The 21,026-nt window shown below is 47.2% G+C and overlaps 3 protein-coding genes across 3 annotated transcripts in view; 2 read left to right on the top strand and 1 right to left on the bottom strand.

Annotated features, from left to right (window-relative positions):
- The window catches only part of TMOD1 (tropomodulin 1), a 28,038-nt gene extending 26,034 nt beyond the window's left edge, over window positions 1-2,004 (top strand). Inside the window, exon 10 of the mRNA XM_075447274.1 lies at window positions 1,098-2,004. Coding sequence (XP_075303389.1) covers window positions 1,098-1,162 — 65 coding nt within the window. The 3' untranslated portion in view covers window positions 1,163-2,004. The remainder of the gene's footprint in view (window positions 1-1,097) is intronic.
- On the bottom strand, window positions 1,514-18,961 carry TSTD2 (thiosulfate sulfurtransferase like domain containing 2). Its single transcript, XM_075447273.1, has 9 exons — window positions 18,815-18,961; window positions 18,407-18,720; window positions 16,817-16,925; window positions 13,873-13,998; window positions 11,239-11,344; window positions 9,445-9,563; window positions 8,639-8,797; window positions 7,560-7,698; window positions 1,514-6,222 (listed from the first exon to the last, which is right to left on the bottom strand). Exons 1-9 carry the CDS (start codon window positions 18,911-18,913, stop codon window positions 5,963-5,965), a joined length of 1,431 nt encoding a protein of 476 aa, XP_075303388.1. The 5' UTR covers window positions 18,914-18,961; the 3' UTR covers window positions 1,514-5,962.
- A 117-nt stretch (window positions 18,962-19,078) lies between these two features.
- Window positions 19,079-21,026, top strand: part of NCBP1 (nuclear cap binding protein subunit 1) — a 34,026-nt gene continuing 32,078 nt past the window's right edge. The window contains exons 1-3 of the mRNA XM_075411108.1: window positions 19,079-19,197; window positions 19,360-19,445; window positions 20,166-20,266. Of these exons, the coding sequence (XP_075267223.1) occupies window positions 19,164-19,197; window positions 19,360-19,445; window positions 20,166-20,266 (221 nt within the window). The 5' untranslated portion in view covers window positions 19,079-19,163. The remainder of the gene's footprint in view (window positions 19,198-19,359; window positions 19,446-20,165; window positions 20,267-21,026) is intronic.

Below are 21,026 nucleotides of genomic sequence, written 5' to 3'. Positions count from 1 at the left end.
GCAGCTGCATTCCTGGTCACCAGAGAGCTGTACCAGGAAAGGCCTGCTATTTTCTGTCTTTTGGCACAGGGAAAGGGTCTTAATGACCATGCAGCATCTGGCATACAAAGTAATCAGCTGGAAGATTTACATCTACTGCTTTAATTGTTCCTGCTGTAAGGGGAGGAATTCACAACTTGCCTTTCACATAACAGCTGTGCATTTTGCCTCTCTGACCGTAAAGATCTGCATTTATGTCTGACTTGGTTCTTGTTTGCAGCTCGTATTCATCGGTCTGATGGTATCTGGCAATAGCGTCTCAGCTCCACACCTGGACCATGTATAAGTATAGAAAAACTTTCTTTTCCTCCCTGTCAGCAATAGCTCTCTGCTTGTGCTCCACTTCAGTGCTTTTCTCTACCATCACCTGATGCTACCAGAACTTAGTTTTGGTCCTATAGTTTCTTTTCTCCAAGATGCTCTATGTGAACCAGCTATGAAGGCTTTTACATTCATCCTCGTGAGCTAACTTCCCCATCCTCTTTATAACTTCTTTTAACCCGTTTTCCTCACACACATTTCTTGGTAAGTCGTGAGTGTAGTTGTCAGAGCTGTAAATCAACCTGAGGAGTAAATATGAGACTGCTTTGACCATGTTAACCGTGATCAGAGGACTGGAGGCAAAGGCTTAAGGTACAACATGAGATGGATTTTTTTTAACTTGAAATGGCAATTTAGAAAAATAAGCAGAAGAAAACATGTGGCACTGTGTCCTGCTGCCTCTATATCAGCCAGCATCAGGTGATGCTTTAGCCAAAGTCAGATTAAAAAGACAAGCTCTGTGAAATACAATTGACTGTAGAATAAGGGAGGGGAGGCTGAAAGTAGCTTCTGGCCTTAAAAATTCATAGGGACAGAAACCTCACCTTACCCTCCTTGATTTTAAACTGTGTAAGGCTGTGCCTGCTGCTTGAAGCAGGAATTCAGAAGCTGACGCTGTCCTGTTTCTTTCCTGGCAGAAAGCGTGTCTCTCGGCTCCTTTGCACAGCAGGTAGGCCAAGCCTGCCATCCACATCTTCCCGTTGCCACGACTGACTCCTCTTCCCTTTCTTTTTCAGTGAGGAAGAGAAGACTTGCAGAGTTGAATGGGCCTATTTTTCCCAAGTGCAGAACTGGAGTGTAGTTCTTGGCTACGGAGGTTGTTCCCGGTGATCTGTGCTACACTGTGGAAATCTACAGGCAATAAGTGCCTTGGCAGAGTATTTGTGGTGCCTCGGTTCTGTTTTATGCACTAAGAGTTTAAATTAACTAGTGGCTGTAGCTGAAGATTTTATCCAGTAGGACTGTTGATGTTTTCTGTAGAGCTGGAAACTGCTCAAGCCGATTTTATGCAATCTCAGTTTAGAGTACATCCCAGTGTAAAAGTGACTCTTAATTAACCTGGGACCTAATTTTTATATAAACTTCCTGCACGGTGTTTCATACAGTTAGGATGTAGTATGCATGAGTGAAAGATACAACTGTTCCACACAAATTATAGAAGTATTAAAAAAATACTTTATTTTTTTTTTCAAATTGATCTCAAGTAACTACAGAGGAGCAACTAGTTAAACAAGCACTTCTACTACCTGGAAACATGGCTAATTTCAAGAATTGTGAATTAAAATTTTTTACTAACGTTTGCCGAGTCAGTTAGCTGGAGATGCTGTTTCAAATGCATCCCTGTGTTTCTTAGAAAAAACTGATCCCCACCTCTTGATTAAATGGTACTTAAGGCCACTGATTATAAAACAGTCTCAAAATTGAGCAGTTTAGGATGGGTTAATATCCTTCTATCCTATGCATGTCTGAAGAAAACCGTCACCTTTAGAGATGCGATGCAATTCCTCACCCCATGGAGATGGCCAAACTAATCAGCAAACCACAGCCCTCTCTTCCAATCCCCACTCCCTTCAGTTTCCTATGTTAAAAGCATGTGTCCAGATTTTCACTGGAAACAAGTCAAGTTCTCTCTTTGCTGTTCTACCTAGATGACCGTGTCCATTAATTAAATTTTGTTCTGCTAGGGATTGTTTCTTTTACTGCCGTCCCTAACGTCTGCATAAGTGCAACAATAAATGTTGTGCCCTAGAAAAGCTGTTATGTGAAATACCCCAACCCTGGGCTTACACTGCATAGTCTGACAGGTTGTTGTCAGACAGTCTACCCCCCATCACCTAGCCTGGGAGGAGTTCCCAAGGACTTGTGTAGCCCCCAGGCATGCGGTGGGCTGGACTCAGCACTATCCCATCCGAAACGCCCACTATTAACGTGCATGGGAGCCTGCTTGGTAGCAAGAGTCTTCTGGCAGAAGCGTTGCCATACTGAAGCCTTATTCTTGGTCTGATGACAACATGTCCTAGAAAATGTTCTCACTTGCTAGAAATCTGTCTGTACACATCTGTTAAAAGTGAAGTTTTGCAGCCTTTTACACATATACCTGCGAAAGTCCCACAGATTTCTTCATAGAATCATAGAGTCATAGAATGGTTTGGGTTGGAAGGGACCTTAAAGACCATCTGGTTCCAACGCCCCTGCCATGAGCAGGGACATCTTCCACTGGACCAGGTTGCTCAGAGCTCCATCCAACCTGGCCTTGAACTTCTTCAGAGCTTGTGCACAAATACCACACACAATTTAGCTCTGACCAATGAAGCAGTGAAACACTATACTTTCAGCAATGTGGGAAACACATTTGTTGCTTTTCAGATATTAATAAATCCGCCAGTGGTGTCAAATGAAATGGTTCACTATAGCTTCTCCCCGCCCCCCCCACAAGTTCCATATCAGAAAATGAAAAGGATACAGAAGAAAAATAGCTGAAAACTTATTTTTAAAAAATCAACTCCCCCCCCCAAAAAAAAGGCAGACCAGCCTCTTTCTTCCATATGCACTGTGACGAATTCAAAACGGTCAACTAAATCATTGAACCAGAGCCACACAGTTTCAGCTGAGCCACCCACTCAGATTTGCATGGTACAGGCTCAGCTCTTCCGCTGGCTGCAGAAGAACATAAAAGCATCTTGTCCTGGGAAACCCTGATGGTGCAAAGAAACCCAGACAGGCCAGGATGCATCTGCACAGCAAGGAGCACTACCATGGATACTAGAACAGTATTTTTTCCTGAATGAAAAAAAACCCAGCCCTTACAAAAAAAAAAACAAACAAACAAAAAAACCAAAAACAAGAACCTTCTCCTGTTTCACTGCACCAGCATCTAAATCAACGATGCAGCCCAACCCTACGTTAAGCTGTCAGGATCCCTCCCGGTTCCTCAGCTGATCCTTGTAGAGCTGCTTTGCTGAAAGATGCATGTGAAAGCTGTGCAGCAGAGACAGGCTGTGCTGAGTCAGCAGGCTTTGTGGTGAAAGGCATCACACTCTGCAGTGATGGAGCTACAAAATGGTGGCATTTAGGAACAAATGGATCACTCTTTGTCCCAACAGCTCTCTAGGAAAAGGGGGAAAAGTCATCTGCTTACTGCAGCATCTGACTGTGACAGGCAACCCTGCTTAGCTCTCACTTCTTTGGGAGCTAATGTGCCTTCTCTCAGGCATTACCACTGAGGTGCCTGGATCCCATCACACAGCACTTCACACGGTAAGTAAGTCCTTATTTGTATTAACCTGACAAAATTAATCCAGAAGCCAGGATACAGAAGCTGCTCATGGGCTAACTTGCAAGAGGGAGGCTAAGGATGTCTCTTGCCCCCCGTGGCTTTATGGGTCCCCATCTGTGCATTTCAAACCCTTCTCCCTTGCCTTGGTGCGGGAAGGACCAGAAGAGGCCCCATGGCTCCCCTCTGCCTTTGAGGTAGACTCTTCAGCTGCCTGGAGCTCTCAGGAGAATTGTACCTTGTAGCCAGGTCTACCACGTGGCAGACAGCTAGCTAGATTTCAGCATTTACCTCTGCAGAATTAAGCACCTTCGACATAACATATGAAGCGTATTTGTGCAGTACTTTAAAGATCACAATGGAAGCACTAAAGGTTATTTATCATCCCAGGAGTTTCAGAAGTTTACATATAAAATATAGCTGTTGCCATTCAGTATTGACAAGCGACACAGAAACAGCCTTCCAAATAGATTACAGTGCTCCAGACTTGCTGACGGAATTATAAAATTGTGTTATTTTAGCCTAACACTTGAAGAAAAGGTAAGAGTATAATATGCAAGTTGCAGCACTCCCATCAGTGCTCGAAACCAGGCCTGCAAGTAGAGCTTGCATGTTTTTCCTCAAATATTCCAGTCCTCAAAAGCACGGAGGTTAATTGCCCAGCAAATCTTGGGAGTCAAGATGCCAGGGGACTGTGGGTCCTGCTTAGACTTCTGCTGAAGATGTCTACTGAGGGAAATTTCCAATTTCTTCTCCAGTACGAACTGTGCACAGATTTACTATTAAATACCATCCTAGAAAGATTCCCAAATGAGACATTCTTAAGTTTCAAAGTTTGCTTCATAAAAGGAACAGTCATAAAGACAGTTGCTGAACCATTGATTTCATGGTAGCAATACTGGAAGTCAGAAGAAATGCTTGCCATGGCTTTAATGGAACCAATGCCCTTGTTGTTAAGTTGCTAGTCAACCCAACAATGAGGCCTTGCTGGATTCATAGGGGGAGAAAGTTACAATCTGTATGAAAATAACATTGCCCTAACTGTCATTAAGCAACTGCAGAAACCTGAGTAAACTTTTAAAAGTAGTTGCCAGTAAAAAAACCCCACAAACCAGTAAGTGATTTTGATTTCCTAATGACTAACTATTCAGTACCAAGAATGACAGTAACTTTCAAAGACATTTTTCAGTCAAGACACATCTTCTACACTATTAATAAAACCTTCCTGTACATTCTGCAGCATCAGGCACACAAAGCAGCAGGCGGAGAAGTATTCTGAGCTCATATGCTGCGGGTCCCTTAAAACTCAAAAGACAATTTCTCCACTAACAGGAGATGGAAATCACGTAAACATTGCACAGCTTTTGAAAAACTCAACCCATGTTTACAAAGCACAAATGCTCCCCAAATCTTGAATTATTTAACTTGGATAAAGGATCTTGCAATCTCCTTATAGCTGTTGCTGACATTTATGCACACGTGTCAGCATCACTTCCAGTACCACAATGCTGGTATTTTGACAGTCTCTGTGCTCCCCTCTCAGTGTGTCTCTGTTTCAACATGCTTCAAGCTGTTGTTTTTTTCTAGTGCAAGCACAGCTGAGCCCTGGATATTCCATGTACTGACAAGTGGATGGAAACCACAGTTGGCGGGGAGACAGAGCACTCGCGTGAGGATGACTTTTGCTGTTTGTCCTACACATCACACACAAGTATGGCTGAGCAGACAGTACCTGTCGGCTTTTGCTCCAGTTACAAGAGGGGTCCTTACGCTGCCTTCAGCCAGTTTTACACGGAAGTCAAGTCAGTGACTTCAGGCAACTGCCCCTTGCTTCTCACTGGTGTAAGGCAAGAGACGCAGGCAGACAGCTCTAATGTGGTCACATACCCACACCCAGCTGATACCTCTGCTGTGTTCACACCCTAGCACTAGCTACTGAAGCAAATGCCATGATCATGGAGAGGTCGGACAGATCCATCTCCATGCAGGAGAATGGAATTGTTCTTATGCCCCTTCAGTCCCTTTTGAATTGTGAGCAGCTGTGTCCTGCTGCACATACTCTGCTCCAAAATCCCCATGGTAGAGGCCATGCTACAAGACTGTACCCCAGGGAGAGGAATCCCATAGTGATGGCCTGGGCACTCTGGTAATTTACAGTCAAGTAATGGATGGTTTTCAGGACATACTCCAGGCTTAAAAGCAGCGTATGAACAAGACTTTCTGAGCCAACATATCTTCACGATTTCCAAACCTAAGTGAATAACAGATAGGCATCTGGTTATAGAAGCCCTTCGCATTAGCGTGTGTCAGATTAGCTAAGGAAGCAGCCTAATCTTTTCCTGCATCCAGCGTCCTTCGCGAGATGTGCTCAGTAGGTACCCTTGCCCGTCTCCTTGTACATTCACATTCCTCCTTAAGTGCCTGTCCTGAAGCCCTTGAAGTCACCTTGAGCTCTTTCTCTTGACAAACAGGACAGCAAGCTGTAAGACCTTTGTTGCGACAACTCGGACATGTCAGGACAAGCTGTCGGCAGTGCTGGCTGGAACAAAGTTTATACTGGTCCCACAGTATCCCACAGTATCTGCATGCTGGAGGGAGGAGGAAAAGAAAAAGTTAATATCCACATTGCCCCATTTGTCCCCCTTGCAGAGGGTTCTTTGTGGCACCAGGGGTCTGCAGTGTCATTAAGTGGCTATCTATTGTCTTTCAGGTTTTGAATTCCTGCTTTAGCTTCATCTTCCAGAACCTAGTTCATTTTTAAACTTATAATTTTCATGTAAGGAACTTAGGACAGCTGTCTCTCAGGAAAAGGAAAAAGTGTTCACTAGTGCTTCCTCTAGTTCCAATTAGACAGATTTAAAGATTCTTGCTGCCAAGAGAAGAAGAAAGATATGCTGGTGGTAATTAAGCCACTAGGCAGGAATGTTGCCTGCTGAGGAAGGGGGTGCCACAGGACTTCCTTCCACCTAAAAGCAATGGCTTGTGCAGATGGGGTGTCATTTGCAGTCCTAGTAGAGTCCTTCCGCAACATCAGACTGGTTTTAACCCTTCAACTGAAAGCTACAGCCCAGTTTAACTGTACCATCAAGAAGGTGCCTACCCCAACACTTCGTCTTGAAACTTCTGTAGGGATGGCTGTGATGTATCCAGAGTGTGTTCTGTTTCTACACCAAGCCAGGCACCTTCAGGATGTATATAGTAATTGCAGAGCAGGAATGGGAGGTTATGCTAAAAAAGTTACCCACTCAGAGAAAAACCAGCACAGCTTCCTAAAAAGGCTAGACACAAATTCCATCTCTTTGTACCTGGCAACTGAGAAGAAGAAAACAGGTATTTCATTTGTAACATCTGAAGAGCGACCCCAGCTAGAAGACCAGGCAATATTCTTAACGACTTCAACTAGAGGTCACCAAATTCTACAGGCTACAGAAATTTTTAAAACGTGAAAATAAAAAAGTTCTGTAGAGCTTAGTGCCACCACTCTCCCAGTGCCCGCCAGTCCACGCTGATGTTCTGTGAGATTACGGGAGCAGAGAACAGCTGACAGCAGGAGAACTATTTAACGCTTCGGTCATTCGGCCAGCCACAGTCTGATCAGCACTGTGGGCAACAAGGGGGTAACGACAGCAGTAGTGCTTGACATACATCTCCATAGCTGCAGATGGCAGGTGTTCTACAGGGAATGCTTCCTTTTACTGTCCCAGTTTTAGGGAACACTTGTTCAGAGACACCCTTTTCTCTCATTTGTGTTTTATGTGTTCAAGCCATGGAGCCGACAATCATCATGAAAAGTGATGGCACTAAAAGATCAAAGCAAGTATGAGGAAAATTACACAGACCAGTCTAGCTGCCCCTAACCTGCACAGCTCCGTGGAAACAATAGCAATAGCTTCCCAGCCTTTGCACTTACGTTATCTAGTCCTACCTGAGATGATATCTTCATTGGAACAAATGGTGTAACGATCATCAAACACAAACAGCTTGCCCCTGTAGAATCCATCTGGAAACTCTTCCAGGTACTTGTGAATTCCACCTTTTAGCTGGTAAACCTCTCTGCACACTGCCTGTTTAAAGCACATTAGCAGAAAAGCTGAAGGAGACGGCAGCAGTGGTGGTGTGCCAGAGTTCCCAAAGCAAATGTTGTAAACACCAAGGGTCAACGAAAAGCAGCGGCTTCTCACTCACCTCCTGCACCCACACTCTAGACAGGGCCACTAGGGATTACTGGGCAGCTCCACAATGCTGGCTTGCTGACACGAACCCAAACGTGCATTTAATCTTACAGTTAAAAAAAGGCTGCTAACCTCCTCAGCTGAGGGAGGTTTGCTGCATCACCAATCAAATGCTTTTGAACCTCTGTGAACTACTGCTTATTCTGCTTTTATGTAGTCAGCTGTTACAGGTGCAGAATACCTCAGGGTTCACATTGGTGCAGCAGAGAAAAAAACTGGGGTTTAAATCTCTGGAGAACATGTATGTGTGCTGTTCCCTTGCTCCTTGAGAGAAGGATCCAGGAGAAGAGTGGGATGGAAAGCACAGTTAGAACAATGCAGTGTGGTGGATTTAATTCCGTAACACCGGGAAAGCACTGACTGGCTGATTATCACCGCTCTGAGATGCTCAGTCTGTGCAGTAATGACCACTGAGCATAACCCAAACACAGCTTGTGGAAACACTACAGAATGCTTTTAGGCCCTCCTAAAACACTGCTGCAATGGGCAGGGCAGACTTACAAATACCACTTCTCAGCAAATGGGTTATATAATTATTTTCACAGAGCAATCGCTGCTGTGACACTAGTCCATGCAGATCATCCTGAGCTGCATTAAACTACCCACATCCTTGACAGACAGCAGTAGGCAAGCGGGAGTCAGAGACATTTATCTCCCCACCTGCTCATTGAGCAGTTTGTGCTCAGTAAGAATTTACCAGCAAAAGAAAAGACAGCTGCTCCTAAAGTAGACTCAACTCCCGGACACTTGCGCTCTCAGAAAGACATCTCACCTTGCTCCGTAGGTAAGCAGACCCTCTTTCACAACGAATCCCTCCCGTGCAGTACATCAGGACACGCTTGTCTTTAAACAGCTCCAGGTTTTCATCTACATAGCTGGGAAAATAGCTGAACTTCCTGATATCTGGAGCCAGACAGCCCCGGAAATGTCCCTGCAATAGCAACAGATGGCCATGCAACTGGTTACCAGCAGTTATACATGGTAAGGTCTGTGCTTCGAACTCGAGGAAGTAACCAACCTTTGGGCCAGAACACTCAGCTCACTGCAGCTGCTTTAGGCAGTTCCTCTGCTGCATTTATGCACCAAAATATCTGTTAAAATCTGTAAGAGGATTCTGGAGACAGCATGTCTCACCATCCAAACATAACAGAGGGAGCTGAGCAGAACAGAACTGTCAGAGAGAGGATGAGCCACAACAACAGAGCAGGAGGGCTGGTGAGTGTGACAGTAGGATGCCCCTATTCTTTTTGACATATGGGACAAGGCAAAAACACTGGAAAACATCCTTACAAATTATGATATTTTACTTCAAACTATATGGTACTCACTGTATGGACCACTTTGTCTACTTTCTGCCCCAAGCTGTATAAGCACTTAGCCAGGTATGCTCCATGCTGAGTTGCTGAGCAGGTCCTCTGCTGCCTGTGTCTAATGTTCATTACTAAACTGAACTTTGTACATATTAGAGTGATCTGGAATACAGAATCTCTTCTTCCAGTAAGGTTACACCCTCACAATGCAAAATGCTTCCCCCCAGCACCTGTAACACACTGCAAGAAGCAGACAAACAACACTTACTATTTTACTTTCATAGAAGTTCCTACAGTCCAGCAAGATGGTATCGCTTTGTCCTTCACTGGCCTGAGATAAATACTGTTCCACTTCTCTATGAAATTCCTGAGGGGATAAATGGATTCCTTCAAAAAATAATAAAAAAAAAAAAAAACACAAAACCAGAAACAGAAAAAAAGGAAAAGGAAAGAAAGAAATAACAGAAATAAGTGAGAAGCAGAACTACAAAACAGTATTACATATGATCTCACTGATCCACATTCTCCTCACATTTCCAGACAAAAATTTTCTGTGATAGTTCACAGACTTTTCATCCCAACTCAACCAGCCTAGTTTATCCATGTTTGGCTTCCTATTGGCAAATGAAAAAAAACACAACACTGCTGTTCCACATGACAGAAGCAGCAGCCAACAGGCACCTGTCTCTATGATCTTTGTTATGTCCCCCTGGCAATTCTCACAGTTGTAAAAGAAAGAGTGAAAAATGTTTCCCTCTCCTTTGCTCATCTTTCATTACATTTGGAGGTGCAAGAAGCGTACAGAAATGCATTTTTTTCAATTAATCTCTTCTCTGTTGATAAAAATGGAAAAAAAAAAACCCATAAGCAACTATTACTTTCAGTACAACTTCAACTTACATGGAGTTGCTCAGCTTCAGGCTGCTCAGGACTTAGGACTCCTGGCCTACTGAAAACTAAAAAACCTTACCTTGTTAAAAAATAACCCTACAAGCAACCTGCCAAAGTAATAGGAACCATCTCCATAAAATGCTGTAAAATAGGAGGAAAAAGGAAAAAAAAAAAAGGAAAGAAATATCCAAACATACATCCCACAAACTGTCAAAAATATGGGGAAAAAAATAATGCTCTGTCAAAAACCACAGAAAGATGCTGCAGAAATTTACCACCACCAAACCCTCTAGGTGGAAAAAAAAAGCCCAAAACTGTTCTGTTCGTTGCTATTTTCTGTGCTCCTGGTTACCACCTACATAAATGTCCTTATAGCGGATGCACAGCCAGCAGCATCTTATCAGGCATAACCCATACTAAGCAGATACAGGCAGCAGAAAACAAATGCAGCCTGTGTTCAGGGACTGGCATGAACCTGATGCAGAACTTGGCTCTGCTTTAGTGTGAAAGGCAGAAGCATGGCCATTAATTTCAACACAAGTAAAGCCAAGTCAGCAGTCTCTAACACAGCAACTCAGCTGTAAGCTTCTGTGGGATTCTACCATTTTCTAAAAAAGGCTCTCAGTATCCACAGCACCACAATCCACTGGATCCACAAAGAAAACTCCATGGAAACCTCCTTCTATACAGCTTGGTTTTACTGCAAGCTAACCACAAGGAGAGAGCATTGGACCTCTTTATATGGTATCATTTCTGAGCAGTCTCAAGAGCCTACAGAACATTTAGAACAAATATGAATATATTCAGGCACTGAAATGTCTTTCCTAACCATTCCTAGCCGATGACTTACTCCCTGACTAAAGCACAAGGTTATGTCCCTACCCCAAAACAAGGTAAATGCTTGATGTAATTTGAATCACTACTGTTTCCCACAAAATAGGAAGTTAATTCTACAGCTTTCTGAGGCAGCTAAACACTTAGCAGACCAAAACCTGGGCCAGCAAATTCCCTGCACCAGTACTTTCTGACTACCAGTAAGAAATAAATTTCTGCATCTACTTCTCCTGTGTCCAGGCCACTGTGCAGAAGGAAATATTTTTGATAAAGGTACTTTGTTCTTCACTTACCACTCACTTGGGTGAGAGGCTTTTTTTTCATGAAATCAACTTACCAGTTTCTTTATAAGACACTATCTTTGGATCAATGCCCATAGGTACAATTTCTTTGAATACTCCAACTCGAAGGTCTGGGAAACAGTGAGCTCCTCCTGCACTGCTCTAGGAAATTAAACACAAAAACAATCCACCAAAATTTGCCAGGTGTTAAGATCAAAATTATCCATTCACTTTAACTTCTACAACTCATTAGAGTATAAAAGTGTCTTGGTGGCTGAGGGAAAGACAAGTTCCTCTGCTGCATTTATGAATCAAAATATCTGTTAAAATCTGTAAGAGGATTCTGGAGACAGCATGTCTCACCATCCAAACATAACAGAGGGAGCTGAGCAGAACAGAACTGTCAGAGAGAGGATGAGCCACAACAACAGAGCAGGAGGGCTGGTGAGTGTGACAGTAGGATGCCCCTACTGCTGAAATCAGCACGCTAAATCCTAAGGTTGAGGCAGCGGACCCTACCGTGACCTGGCAGATGGGTGTCTTGGGCCCAGTGACTACTCTGCAGCTGAGACAGGTGCCATTTGGCATCAGATGCGGAATCACTGAGGAGGGGGAAGGAGAACAGATCTTGGTCAGAAGCAATGTCACTAGCACCTGTCACGAGACAGTCAAGGTCCCTACAGAGCGTGCTGACCCTGAGAGGAATATTAAATAATCTCCTCACGTAACGGATCACATTGACACATCTGGGCCCTGCAGTTCTCCTCAGACCCTCTGGCCCCCGACACAAGCACAGCCAGGCCTCTGGTCATGATGTGTGTGATGGGAACTGCAGTGGTCCAGGGGCGTGAAAGACACATACGGGATGTCAATCAGGCTCAGGACAACAGTGGCGTCTGACACCCCCCGCCGTCCCAAACTCAAGTGCAGGACTCCCCCTTTGGAGGTCTTGGCAAGCCCTTTTTGGCTGGCACCCCTACTGCAGGCGACAAGATGTGAGGATTTCTGCGGGGCTGTGCCTCACACATAGCTTAGGCACTATCCAGCACACAAACACTCCAACAAAAGTGCAGTGGTGTGCAGCACTGCCCCAGCTATCACGGAAATCAGTCTGCAGCAACTGCAGTGGCCACTGAATATTTCCATAGTCGCAAGCTCAATTTTCGCTCCTCTATGCCCACGTCCTCATGGCACAGGGACCTGAAACCCCCACTTACTTGGGGTATACAGCATGCAGAGGAACACTGAGACACAAAATACCATCATGTATTAACGCATGAGTGTCAATGACCAGAAAGATCATGCAGGGTTGGAGGTTTTGCCAAGGTCAAGGTAAAATTCCATCCCTGTTTTGTTTTTGCATCTACACATGATTGTAACTAACAGGTCACATTTAACTTGGAAATTCAGCCAAGCACTACAGACAGTTAAAAAGCTAAGACTGAATCAGCACTGCAGCTTTACATGGGATTTGAGTTTTACAAGTTTCACTATCTCTCTTTGATCTAGTTATTTACGGAAAACAAAATAGTACTGCCTGCAAATAAAATTGTGTGGAAAAGAAAAATGCTAATAAAAGCAGCAGCTTTCCTTCCTCACAGAGGAAGCAGTACCTACACTGCTGGGGCAGCAAAAGCCTACCAGAATGTCATACAGTGCCAGGCACAGCTGCCATCACCATCTGAAAACAGCAATCAGCACATATGCTCAGGCTGAACCAGCAGTTATCACCTCACTCTCCCTCCAGTCAGGCACTAACTGGAGCAGGAAGAAACCTCTTGACTCTCCTACGAGGAAAGGGGGAGGGAGCTGGGCTTGTTTAGCCTGAAAAAGAGAAGGCTGAGAGGGGACCGTATAAATACCTATAAATATATTAAGGGTGGGTGTCAGGAGGATGGGGCCAAACTCTTTTGAGTGGTGCCCAGCGACAGGACAAGGGGCAATGGGCACAAACTGAAGCACAGGAAGTTCCAGCTGAACATGAGGAAGAACTTCTTCCCTCTGAGGGTGACGGAGCCCTGAAACAGGCTGCCCAGGGAGGTTGTGGAGTCTCCTTCTCTGGAGATATTCAAGACCCACCTGGACGAGGTCCTGTGCAACCTGCTCTAGGTGACCCTACCTTGGCAGGGGGGGTTGGACCAGATGATCCACAGAGGGCCCTTCCAACCCCGAACATTCTGTGATTCTGTGACTTCACCTCTGCATTTTCTCTAGAAGACATCCAACTCATGGAACCGACAGTGCACCTCTATGGACACCAAAGCCTGCATGAACCTAAACCAGTAGGCTTCTAGGTGAGGATCTCACATCAGGGTGAAGAGGAGAGTGTAGGAATATTTTGCTTGGGTAAGTGTATGTTGTGATGGCCATCAAGTTGGACTAAATGCTTGTTGAACGATGGTTGGGCTAAAGCACACTCCTTCATTCACTTGTAAGTGGGGCTTTGCAGCTGCAGCCACAGCAGCCAAAGCTTGTAGCAACTGCTATCACTGCTCACGATAACCGCTACTGATGGCAAAAAACAACAGATACCTAAACAAAGTAAGGTTAGAAACCCTTGGCTTAGATCAGTGCTGGGAAAGCAGAACAGCTAGAGCAGAAGTAATACTATCAAGAAACAATGTGCTTATTTCTCAAAAATTAAACATCCTGCATTAACAATGTCTATGTAGAAATTATTTTTTCCATACCTTGAAATCCTCTTGACACAAAATGTCTTTGAACAGAGGCTGAGAAAGCATAACTTCAATGTAGAGATTGGTAGCTACTTTGCTTCCACCAACTGTCCCATTAATCCCTTCTGAAGCAACTCGTACCTAGAAGGCAAGAGGTGAAGCTGGGGCTAAGACTCAGTAACAGCAAAAACAGATCACAGTGAAATTAGCAAAACACGACTGGGTGATACGAGGCAGCACAGAAGTATGTCCAGAAAAGAGACTACTGAGGAGGGAAGGAAAATATGGTTATACTGAAGATGAACATAAAGAAGACAGTAAATGAAACAGGAATAAAACCCCAGTAATCACTTCTGAGCCATTTCAAAAGAAAGACATCAAGACAGTCAGAAAAGTTTGTGCAATTAACAGAGAAATGCTAACTGGGTAACAGGCAAATCCTGCAGTCAGCATTAAAATTCCCAGTGGAAGTCTGCCTCAGGAAGAACAATGGGACTTTGCCCAATGACTCACACAGCTAAAAGGAAAATGTAAATATGCATAATATTGCAGTAATATTAAATTTCAGTGTGAGTCATTTTATCTCCAGCACTGACAAATGAACAAAAACTCTGAAGTGGTGGGGGAAAAAAAAAAACACTGAATATAAGAGGCAAGGAGAAAAAAGCACTGGTTGAGAAGACAAATGCTGTACCTGTCCTGGAGATGAAAAGAAAAAAAAAAAAAAGAGAAAAATATCAACAACCAGACAGACAGACAAGATAGATGAGCAAAAAAAGAAGTGAATGCGTCAGGACATTTCACCGCCAGACCCATGCTGATGTCCAACGGGGAAGGTGCCCACCACTGGCAGAGAAAGAGAAGCTACTTAGGAAGACAAGTCAAACACAAAAATAGTCTCCCACTCTGAGCTGCTCTCTTGAAAAATCCTTCTGCCCACAGATAGCCTAGGAACATCAGCTTCGTGAGGCTAAAATTCACCTTTGCCCACAGCCTCAACAGGCCAGCTTAGATGGGCCAACTCACCTCCTTGGTCTAGTCTGCCAGCAAAGATAAGAACAAAGAGTATGTGCAGGAATGAGCACTGCTATCCCATGGTGTGGTCTCAGGTGTCAGTTGCTCTCGTCTCATTCCTGACAAGACAGTACGGATTACAGCTCAGTGTAGTGATTCTGACAGGAAGACCACTGCGCATTGAGGAGTTAAGTGACACACGTATGTACTGGGTTTTCGTGGCAAGGTTTTGGTAGTAGGAGGGGCTACAGGGGTGACTTCTGTGAGAAGCTGCCAGAAGCTTCCCCTGTGTCTGACAGAGCCAGAGCCAGCTGGCTCCAAGACGGAACCGCCGCTGGCCAAGGCTGAGCCCTTCAGTGGTGATGGCAGCACCTCCGGGCTAACATATCTCAGGGGAAAACCACTGCACAACAGTGGCTAGAAGAGAGGACTGAGAATACAAGAGAGAAACAACTCTGCAGACACGAAGGCCAGTGGAGTAGGAGGAGGTGCTCCAGTCGCTGGAGCAGAGATTCCCCTGCAGCCTGTGGAGCAGACTATGGTGAGGCAGGCTGTCCTGCTGCAGCCCATGGAGGTCCACAGTGGAGCAGGTATCCACCTGTAGCCCGTGGGAGGGACCTCACGCCGGAGCAGGTGGATGGCCAAAGGAGGCTGTGACCCCATAGGGAGCCCCGTGCTGGAGCAGGCTCCTGCCAGGACCTGCGGACTCATGGAGAGACGAGCTCGTGCTGGAGCAGGTTTGCTGGCAGGCCTTGTGACCCCATGGGGGACCCACGCTGGAGCAGCCTGTTCCTGAAGGACTGCACCTCGTGGGAGGGACCCACGCTGGGGCAGTTTGTGAAGAGCTGCAGCCCGTGGGAAGGACCACACTGGAGAAGTTTGTGAAGAACTGTCGCCCGTGAGAGGGACCTCACGCTGGAGCAGGGGCAGTGTGAGAAGGAAGGAGCGGTAGAGACAATGTGTGATGAACTGACCGCAACCCCCATTCCCCATCCCCCTGTGCCACGCAGGGGGAGGAGGGAGAGAAACGGGAGTGAAGTTAAGCTTGGGAAGAAGGGAGGGGTGGGGGGAAGGTGTTTCTAAGATTTATTTCTCATTATACTACTCCGATTTAATTGGTGACAAATTAAACTAATTTCTCCAAGTTGAGTCTGTTTTGCCCATGATGGTAACTGTTGAGTGATCTCCCCCTGTCCTTATCTCGACCTACGAGCCTTTTGTTGTATTTTTTTCTGCCCTGTCCAGCTGAGGAGGGGGAGTGATAGCGCAGCTTTGGCGGGCACCTGCATCCAGCCAGGCTAAACAATGACAACACAGCAGCTAACCAGAGCGAGCCCAGACCCACGCTGCACGGCACTGCACCTCCAGCTTGGCCTTCAGGCTGTGTGGTGCTGCACGTATCCTTTAGCCGCAGGACAAACCCAGACCAACAACCCTAACAGAGATGGCTGCACGCAGCTCCCTGTTGATATCAGTGACTATGCTACCTGCGTGACCTTGCCTTTATCTAAAAGTGCATCAGGAAGTGCTCATGTGAATATCCTTTCTGTTTGACAGTAGGAGTCACGAAAAGACTTGTTTTCCTGTAAAAAAAAAAAACTGTAACAGTTCGCATCATGGAAATGGGGCAACCCTTGCAAGGACAGGGTCTGCACAGTGTGTGTGCTGTGCATGGATCAGAGGCTCGCGTAACACCGTGCAACCTAGAGTTCTCAGCATCAAAAGAGATAAGGTTATCTGTACTATTTTCTATTTCTCTGTAGCGTTATCTCTTAAGTAGCATGTTAAATGATACTTTACAGAGTTCGAGTGCCTTTCTTAATGGACTGATAACAGACTAGCACCTTCTGGTGCAAAACACTTTGTTCTCCACATGCCCCTCTGTCCTGCACTAAGCAAAGCAGCTGCTTTTTTTTAAGAATACAACCACTGCTTAAAACCTTACCTTGCCAGTGAGATGCAGATGCTGGCACAGAGCCTTTTGCCAAGCACAGAGCTTCTCTGGATCCTTCACCTCACAGTAACAGTAATACAGAAGTACTTCTCCCACCTTGCTGTCCACAGCACGGCAAAGATAAACAAATAGGAAAAGGATGTTAGGGTTGAAAGCACGCAAATGTACTGTCAGCAGTAAGCATTCAAAAAGGAGACCATTTTCGTCTGGCAGATGTGAGGAAAATAACAAAACAACAAACAAACTTTGGAGGGATTAGCGCTGCTGAGTTTGATTTATTTCAAAGAGAAAGAATATGAATTAAAAAGAGCTCCCCCATTCCTAGTTCTCAGGACTGGTTACAAAATGAGCGCGTCTGTGCCGCATGGGACACCTCTGCCAGCGGCCTACAGCGTGCTCTACTCACGTGCGCTCTAGTCACGTTTCTCTCAACACACAGGACACAAGAATTGGTGCTTTCTGTGCACACAAGTGCCACGAGCCATTAAAGGCTTAATTTGACAAACCTGAACTTGAAAATTCAAGTGCTTGAGCTACGTAAATTTAAGAAGCAAAATTTTCAGTGAGACTGTGTGCACCAGCATTCCAAGCAGTGCAAGCCTAGCTCTCTCGCAGTCAGATGCATTTTAGCCAAACTACTTACAACTGATGAGCCCTTAAGGTACCTGAAGAAGGAGAGAAATGGGACTTGCGCAAAGCGTACCCTGCTGTTCTGCTCTTTCATGTTACAGTCCTTCCTTGGTTACAGATCTAAGCCCCCAAGTAACACCTGCATAGGTCTGCTTTGACAATGCGGGTTGATACAGCTCTGACAGTTCAACCCTCCCAAGTTCCCACCTCTACCATCAAAAAAGATGCAGCATATTTACTTATCAGCCCAGCAGTAGTTTGCATGTTTTGCACAGGTACCAGGAGTTGTGAAAGGGATTCGAACAAACTGAGTGACTCCTGGCGGCCACTGATGGCTGTTGGTCTAAAGAGGTACCTCAGGAAGGTGCCCAAAGCATCTGCATATCTAAAGGACTATCAGGGAAGGCTCTTTCCATGCCTTAAAGCATCACCTGACTGACCTTCACAAAAATAAAAGTACTGGCAGCGGATCAGGCCAGGCGTTTCCTATGAAGAAAGGCTGAGGGAGCTGGGCTTGTTCAGCCTGAAGAAGAGAAGGCTGAGAGGGGACCTTAGAAATGCCTACAAATATCTCAAGGGTGGGTGTCAGGAGGATGGGGCCAGACTCTTTTCAGCGGTGCCCAGCAACAGGACAAGGGGCAATGGGCACAAATTGAAGCTTAGGAAGTTCCTTCTGAACATGAGGAAGAACTTCTTTATTCTGAGGGTGACAGAGCACTGGAACAGGCTGCCCAGGGAGGTTGTGGGGTCTCCTTCTCTGGAGATGTTCAAGACCCGCCTGGACAAGGTCCTGTGCAGCCTGCTGTAGGTGACCCTGCTTCGGCAGGGGGGTTGGACTAGATGATCCACAGAGGACCCTTCCAACCCTGAACATTCTGTGATTCTGTGAGCCGCCCAGCACCCCACTCCTGGCCCGTACTGGACCTCCAGAGCGCTGAGGGCCTTCCCTACCTTGTCAGATCATCGCAGCTGAGGTGGCTGGTGTCCGGCAGAACGCAGCAGATCTCGGGGTTGCTGCGAGCGTGCCCGCCGGCCGCTCCGGCGGGAGCCGAGCCCCCCGACGCGCTCCCTTCGGCGGCGGCCCGCCTCTCCGCCGGGCCCGCCCGCTGCCCGACGTCTCCGCCGTGCTGCAGGGCCACATGCCGGTGAATGCCGGAGAGCTCCTCGAAGGCCTGCCGGCAGCACCGCCACCGCACGCCGTCGCCGCCGCCGGCACACCGGGCCGCGGCCGGCACCTCCCTCGCCTTGACGAAGAGGGAAAAGGCCTGAAACGCAACACGGGAGACAGACGTTAACGGGGCTCCCCCGCAGGCCGCCCCCCCCCCCCCCGCCCCGGGGACAGGCCCGGCACCGACCCACCTTCCTCCGGGCGAAGGCGCGTTGCTTCCTGCCGGCGGCCGCCTCGGCGCTGACCCGCGGCGAGCCCGGGCCAGGCGGCGGCGCCTCTCCCGGGACCATCCCCGCCTCAGGCGGCCGGGCCGGGCCGGGCCCCCTCACCCGGGAACCTCCCACTTTCCACGCCGCGCCGGAAGTCCTCCGGGCCGACGAGCGCGTCGTGGGGCGGCGAGCAGAGTGGCTCCTCGCTGCACGCCCTCTGCCCCGGAAGCAGAGGCGCGGCGGACCGGAAGCGGGAGGGGGAAGGAGCGCGCTTCCTTCTGGCCCGCGCGAGGCGTCCCGGCTCCTCGCCGACTCCTTCCCGCTGCCCGCCATGTCGCGACGGCGACACAGCGACGACAGCGACGGTGAGCGCCGCGGCCGGCCCCCGGGCCCCATCCCCCTCCGCGCTCCGCCGGGGTGGCGGGGGCGGTGCGGGTCGGGTCGGGCCCTGCGGCCGCAGGAGCGGGGCGGGGCGGGCGGGCCGGGGGCTCTCTGGCGGTAACGGTGTGCTCGGTGTGTCGGCACAGGGCAGCCGCACAAGAGGCGGAGGACGTCCGAGCCGTCGGAGATCGAGGAGAGGCTCGAGTCGCTCATCTGCAGGGTGGGAGAGAAGGTAGGCGGCCGACGGGGGCGGGAAAGTTACAGTTTTGGGTGGTTTTACCCCATTTCTGTGTGTTGTGTGCCTGTAGTCACAGCCCGAAAACAGGTGGGTTTTTTTGGTAAGACGGCGGGAGAGTTGTCAGCTTTTGCAAAACCGTGTGATAAGGCGGGCAGCTGCATAAACAGTCGTGTTTTATCTTCCGAGCAGCGATAAAACAACAGTTATCGCCTCGCGTCTGGGGCTGTTGGTGTCGGTTCCAGTTGGCCAAGGACGCGGAGGAGTTCACTCGGCCTCCCCGTCGCGCAGGCTGCAAGTCCTGGCAGGATTTCAGGCTAACAGAAAGGGCCATCAATGGAGAAGGACAAAAACGATGTTGTGCTGGAACGCGAGTTCTGGGAGTGTTTTGTTTTGGGTTGTATCAGGAGCATAGCGCTCTGTCACCTTGCCGAGGTGTCCCCAAGGCAGTGCTGGGTGCTGCATCCCAGGGGAGCACTGGAGTTGCTTGCAGAGGAGGTGGGTGATCAGGCGCAGCTCCTGCAAGAAGCAGCTGCTCCTTCTTCCAGGCAAGTGAGAGCGGCTCTTTACTGCTAACGGAACTGAATCGTTGCTCTGAAAAAGGAGGTGACATAAAAGGATGCTCTCGCCCAACTTTGTAGCCTTGCTTGTCAGTCAGGGGCTCATTCATATTGCCTGTCTGATGATGGAACTTTTAAAATTTTTTTCTTATTTTAGAGCAATTCCTCTTTGGAGAGCAACTTGGAGGGCCTAGCTGGTGTTTTGGAAGCCGATCTACCAAACTACAAAAGCAAGATACTAAGAATACTATGTACTGTGTACGTATGCGGGAGACCTGGGAATATGGGAGGTGTTTTCTTCTCTGTGCATGAGTTGAAGGTCATTTAAATGCCAAGAATGGCTTTAGTTCCTGAGTGCTGTTATAGCGTGGAGTTTGTTTTACTACGAACAGGAGAAATAGAGGAATAAGCTTATTACGTACAAGGCATAATTCACTGAAAGTGCCTCTTTACTTTGACTTGAAATGTGTTCAAAGGCTCGAAGCAGAAAGAAGAAGCCGCAGAGCTGCTCTTCAGTAGCAATGAGAACGTAGTGATGCTGGGCAATATCCTGTTTCCCAAAGAAATTCTTGAAAGCACCAGATCTGTTGGCTGCTGGCACTTACTTAGCCGGACTATCTGTGCTGTTTTCTGGTTGCCTGTTCTTCTCTGGCAATGAGATGTTTGTGTCTTTGTAAGCCCATTCTCTAGAGGAGGGGAGCTGGGAACACGAAGAGCTGAAAGCAGGCTCTCCAGTGGCTGACAGCTCTCTTTCCTCTCCCGAGCAAAGTGTGAGAGCAGAGGTGCCCTGTGTCGGGGTCACCGAGCAGAGTCCAAGGGAGGGGTTGCACAGGGTCTGCAGTAGGAGGTAAGGGGAGTATGAAGGAGGATGTGGTGGAGAGGGAGAATGTTCCAGCCCTAGATAATGCTATGATGTCGCAGATACTTTAAATCAGTTTTGTAGCAATGTTTGTTAATATAAGGCAAACAGTACATTTTTCTCCTATAGCAGTAAGATGCTTTTGAAAGTACAAGGTTA

This window comes from Opisthocomus hoazin, chromosome Z (assembly GCF_030867145.1).
Source record: "Opisthocomus hoazin isolate bOpiHoa1 chromosome Z, bOpiHoa1.hap1, whole genome shotgun sequence".
Taxonomy (NCBI): Eukaryota; Metazoa; Chordata; class Aves; order Opisthocomiformes; family Opisthocomidae; genus Opisthocomus; species Opisthocomus hoazin.
This window is presented reverse-complemented; position numbering and strand designations above follow the sequence as displayed.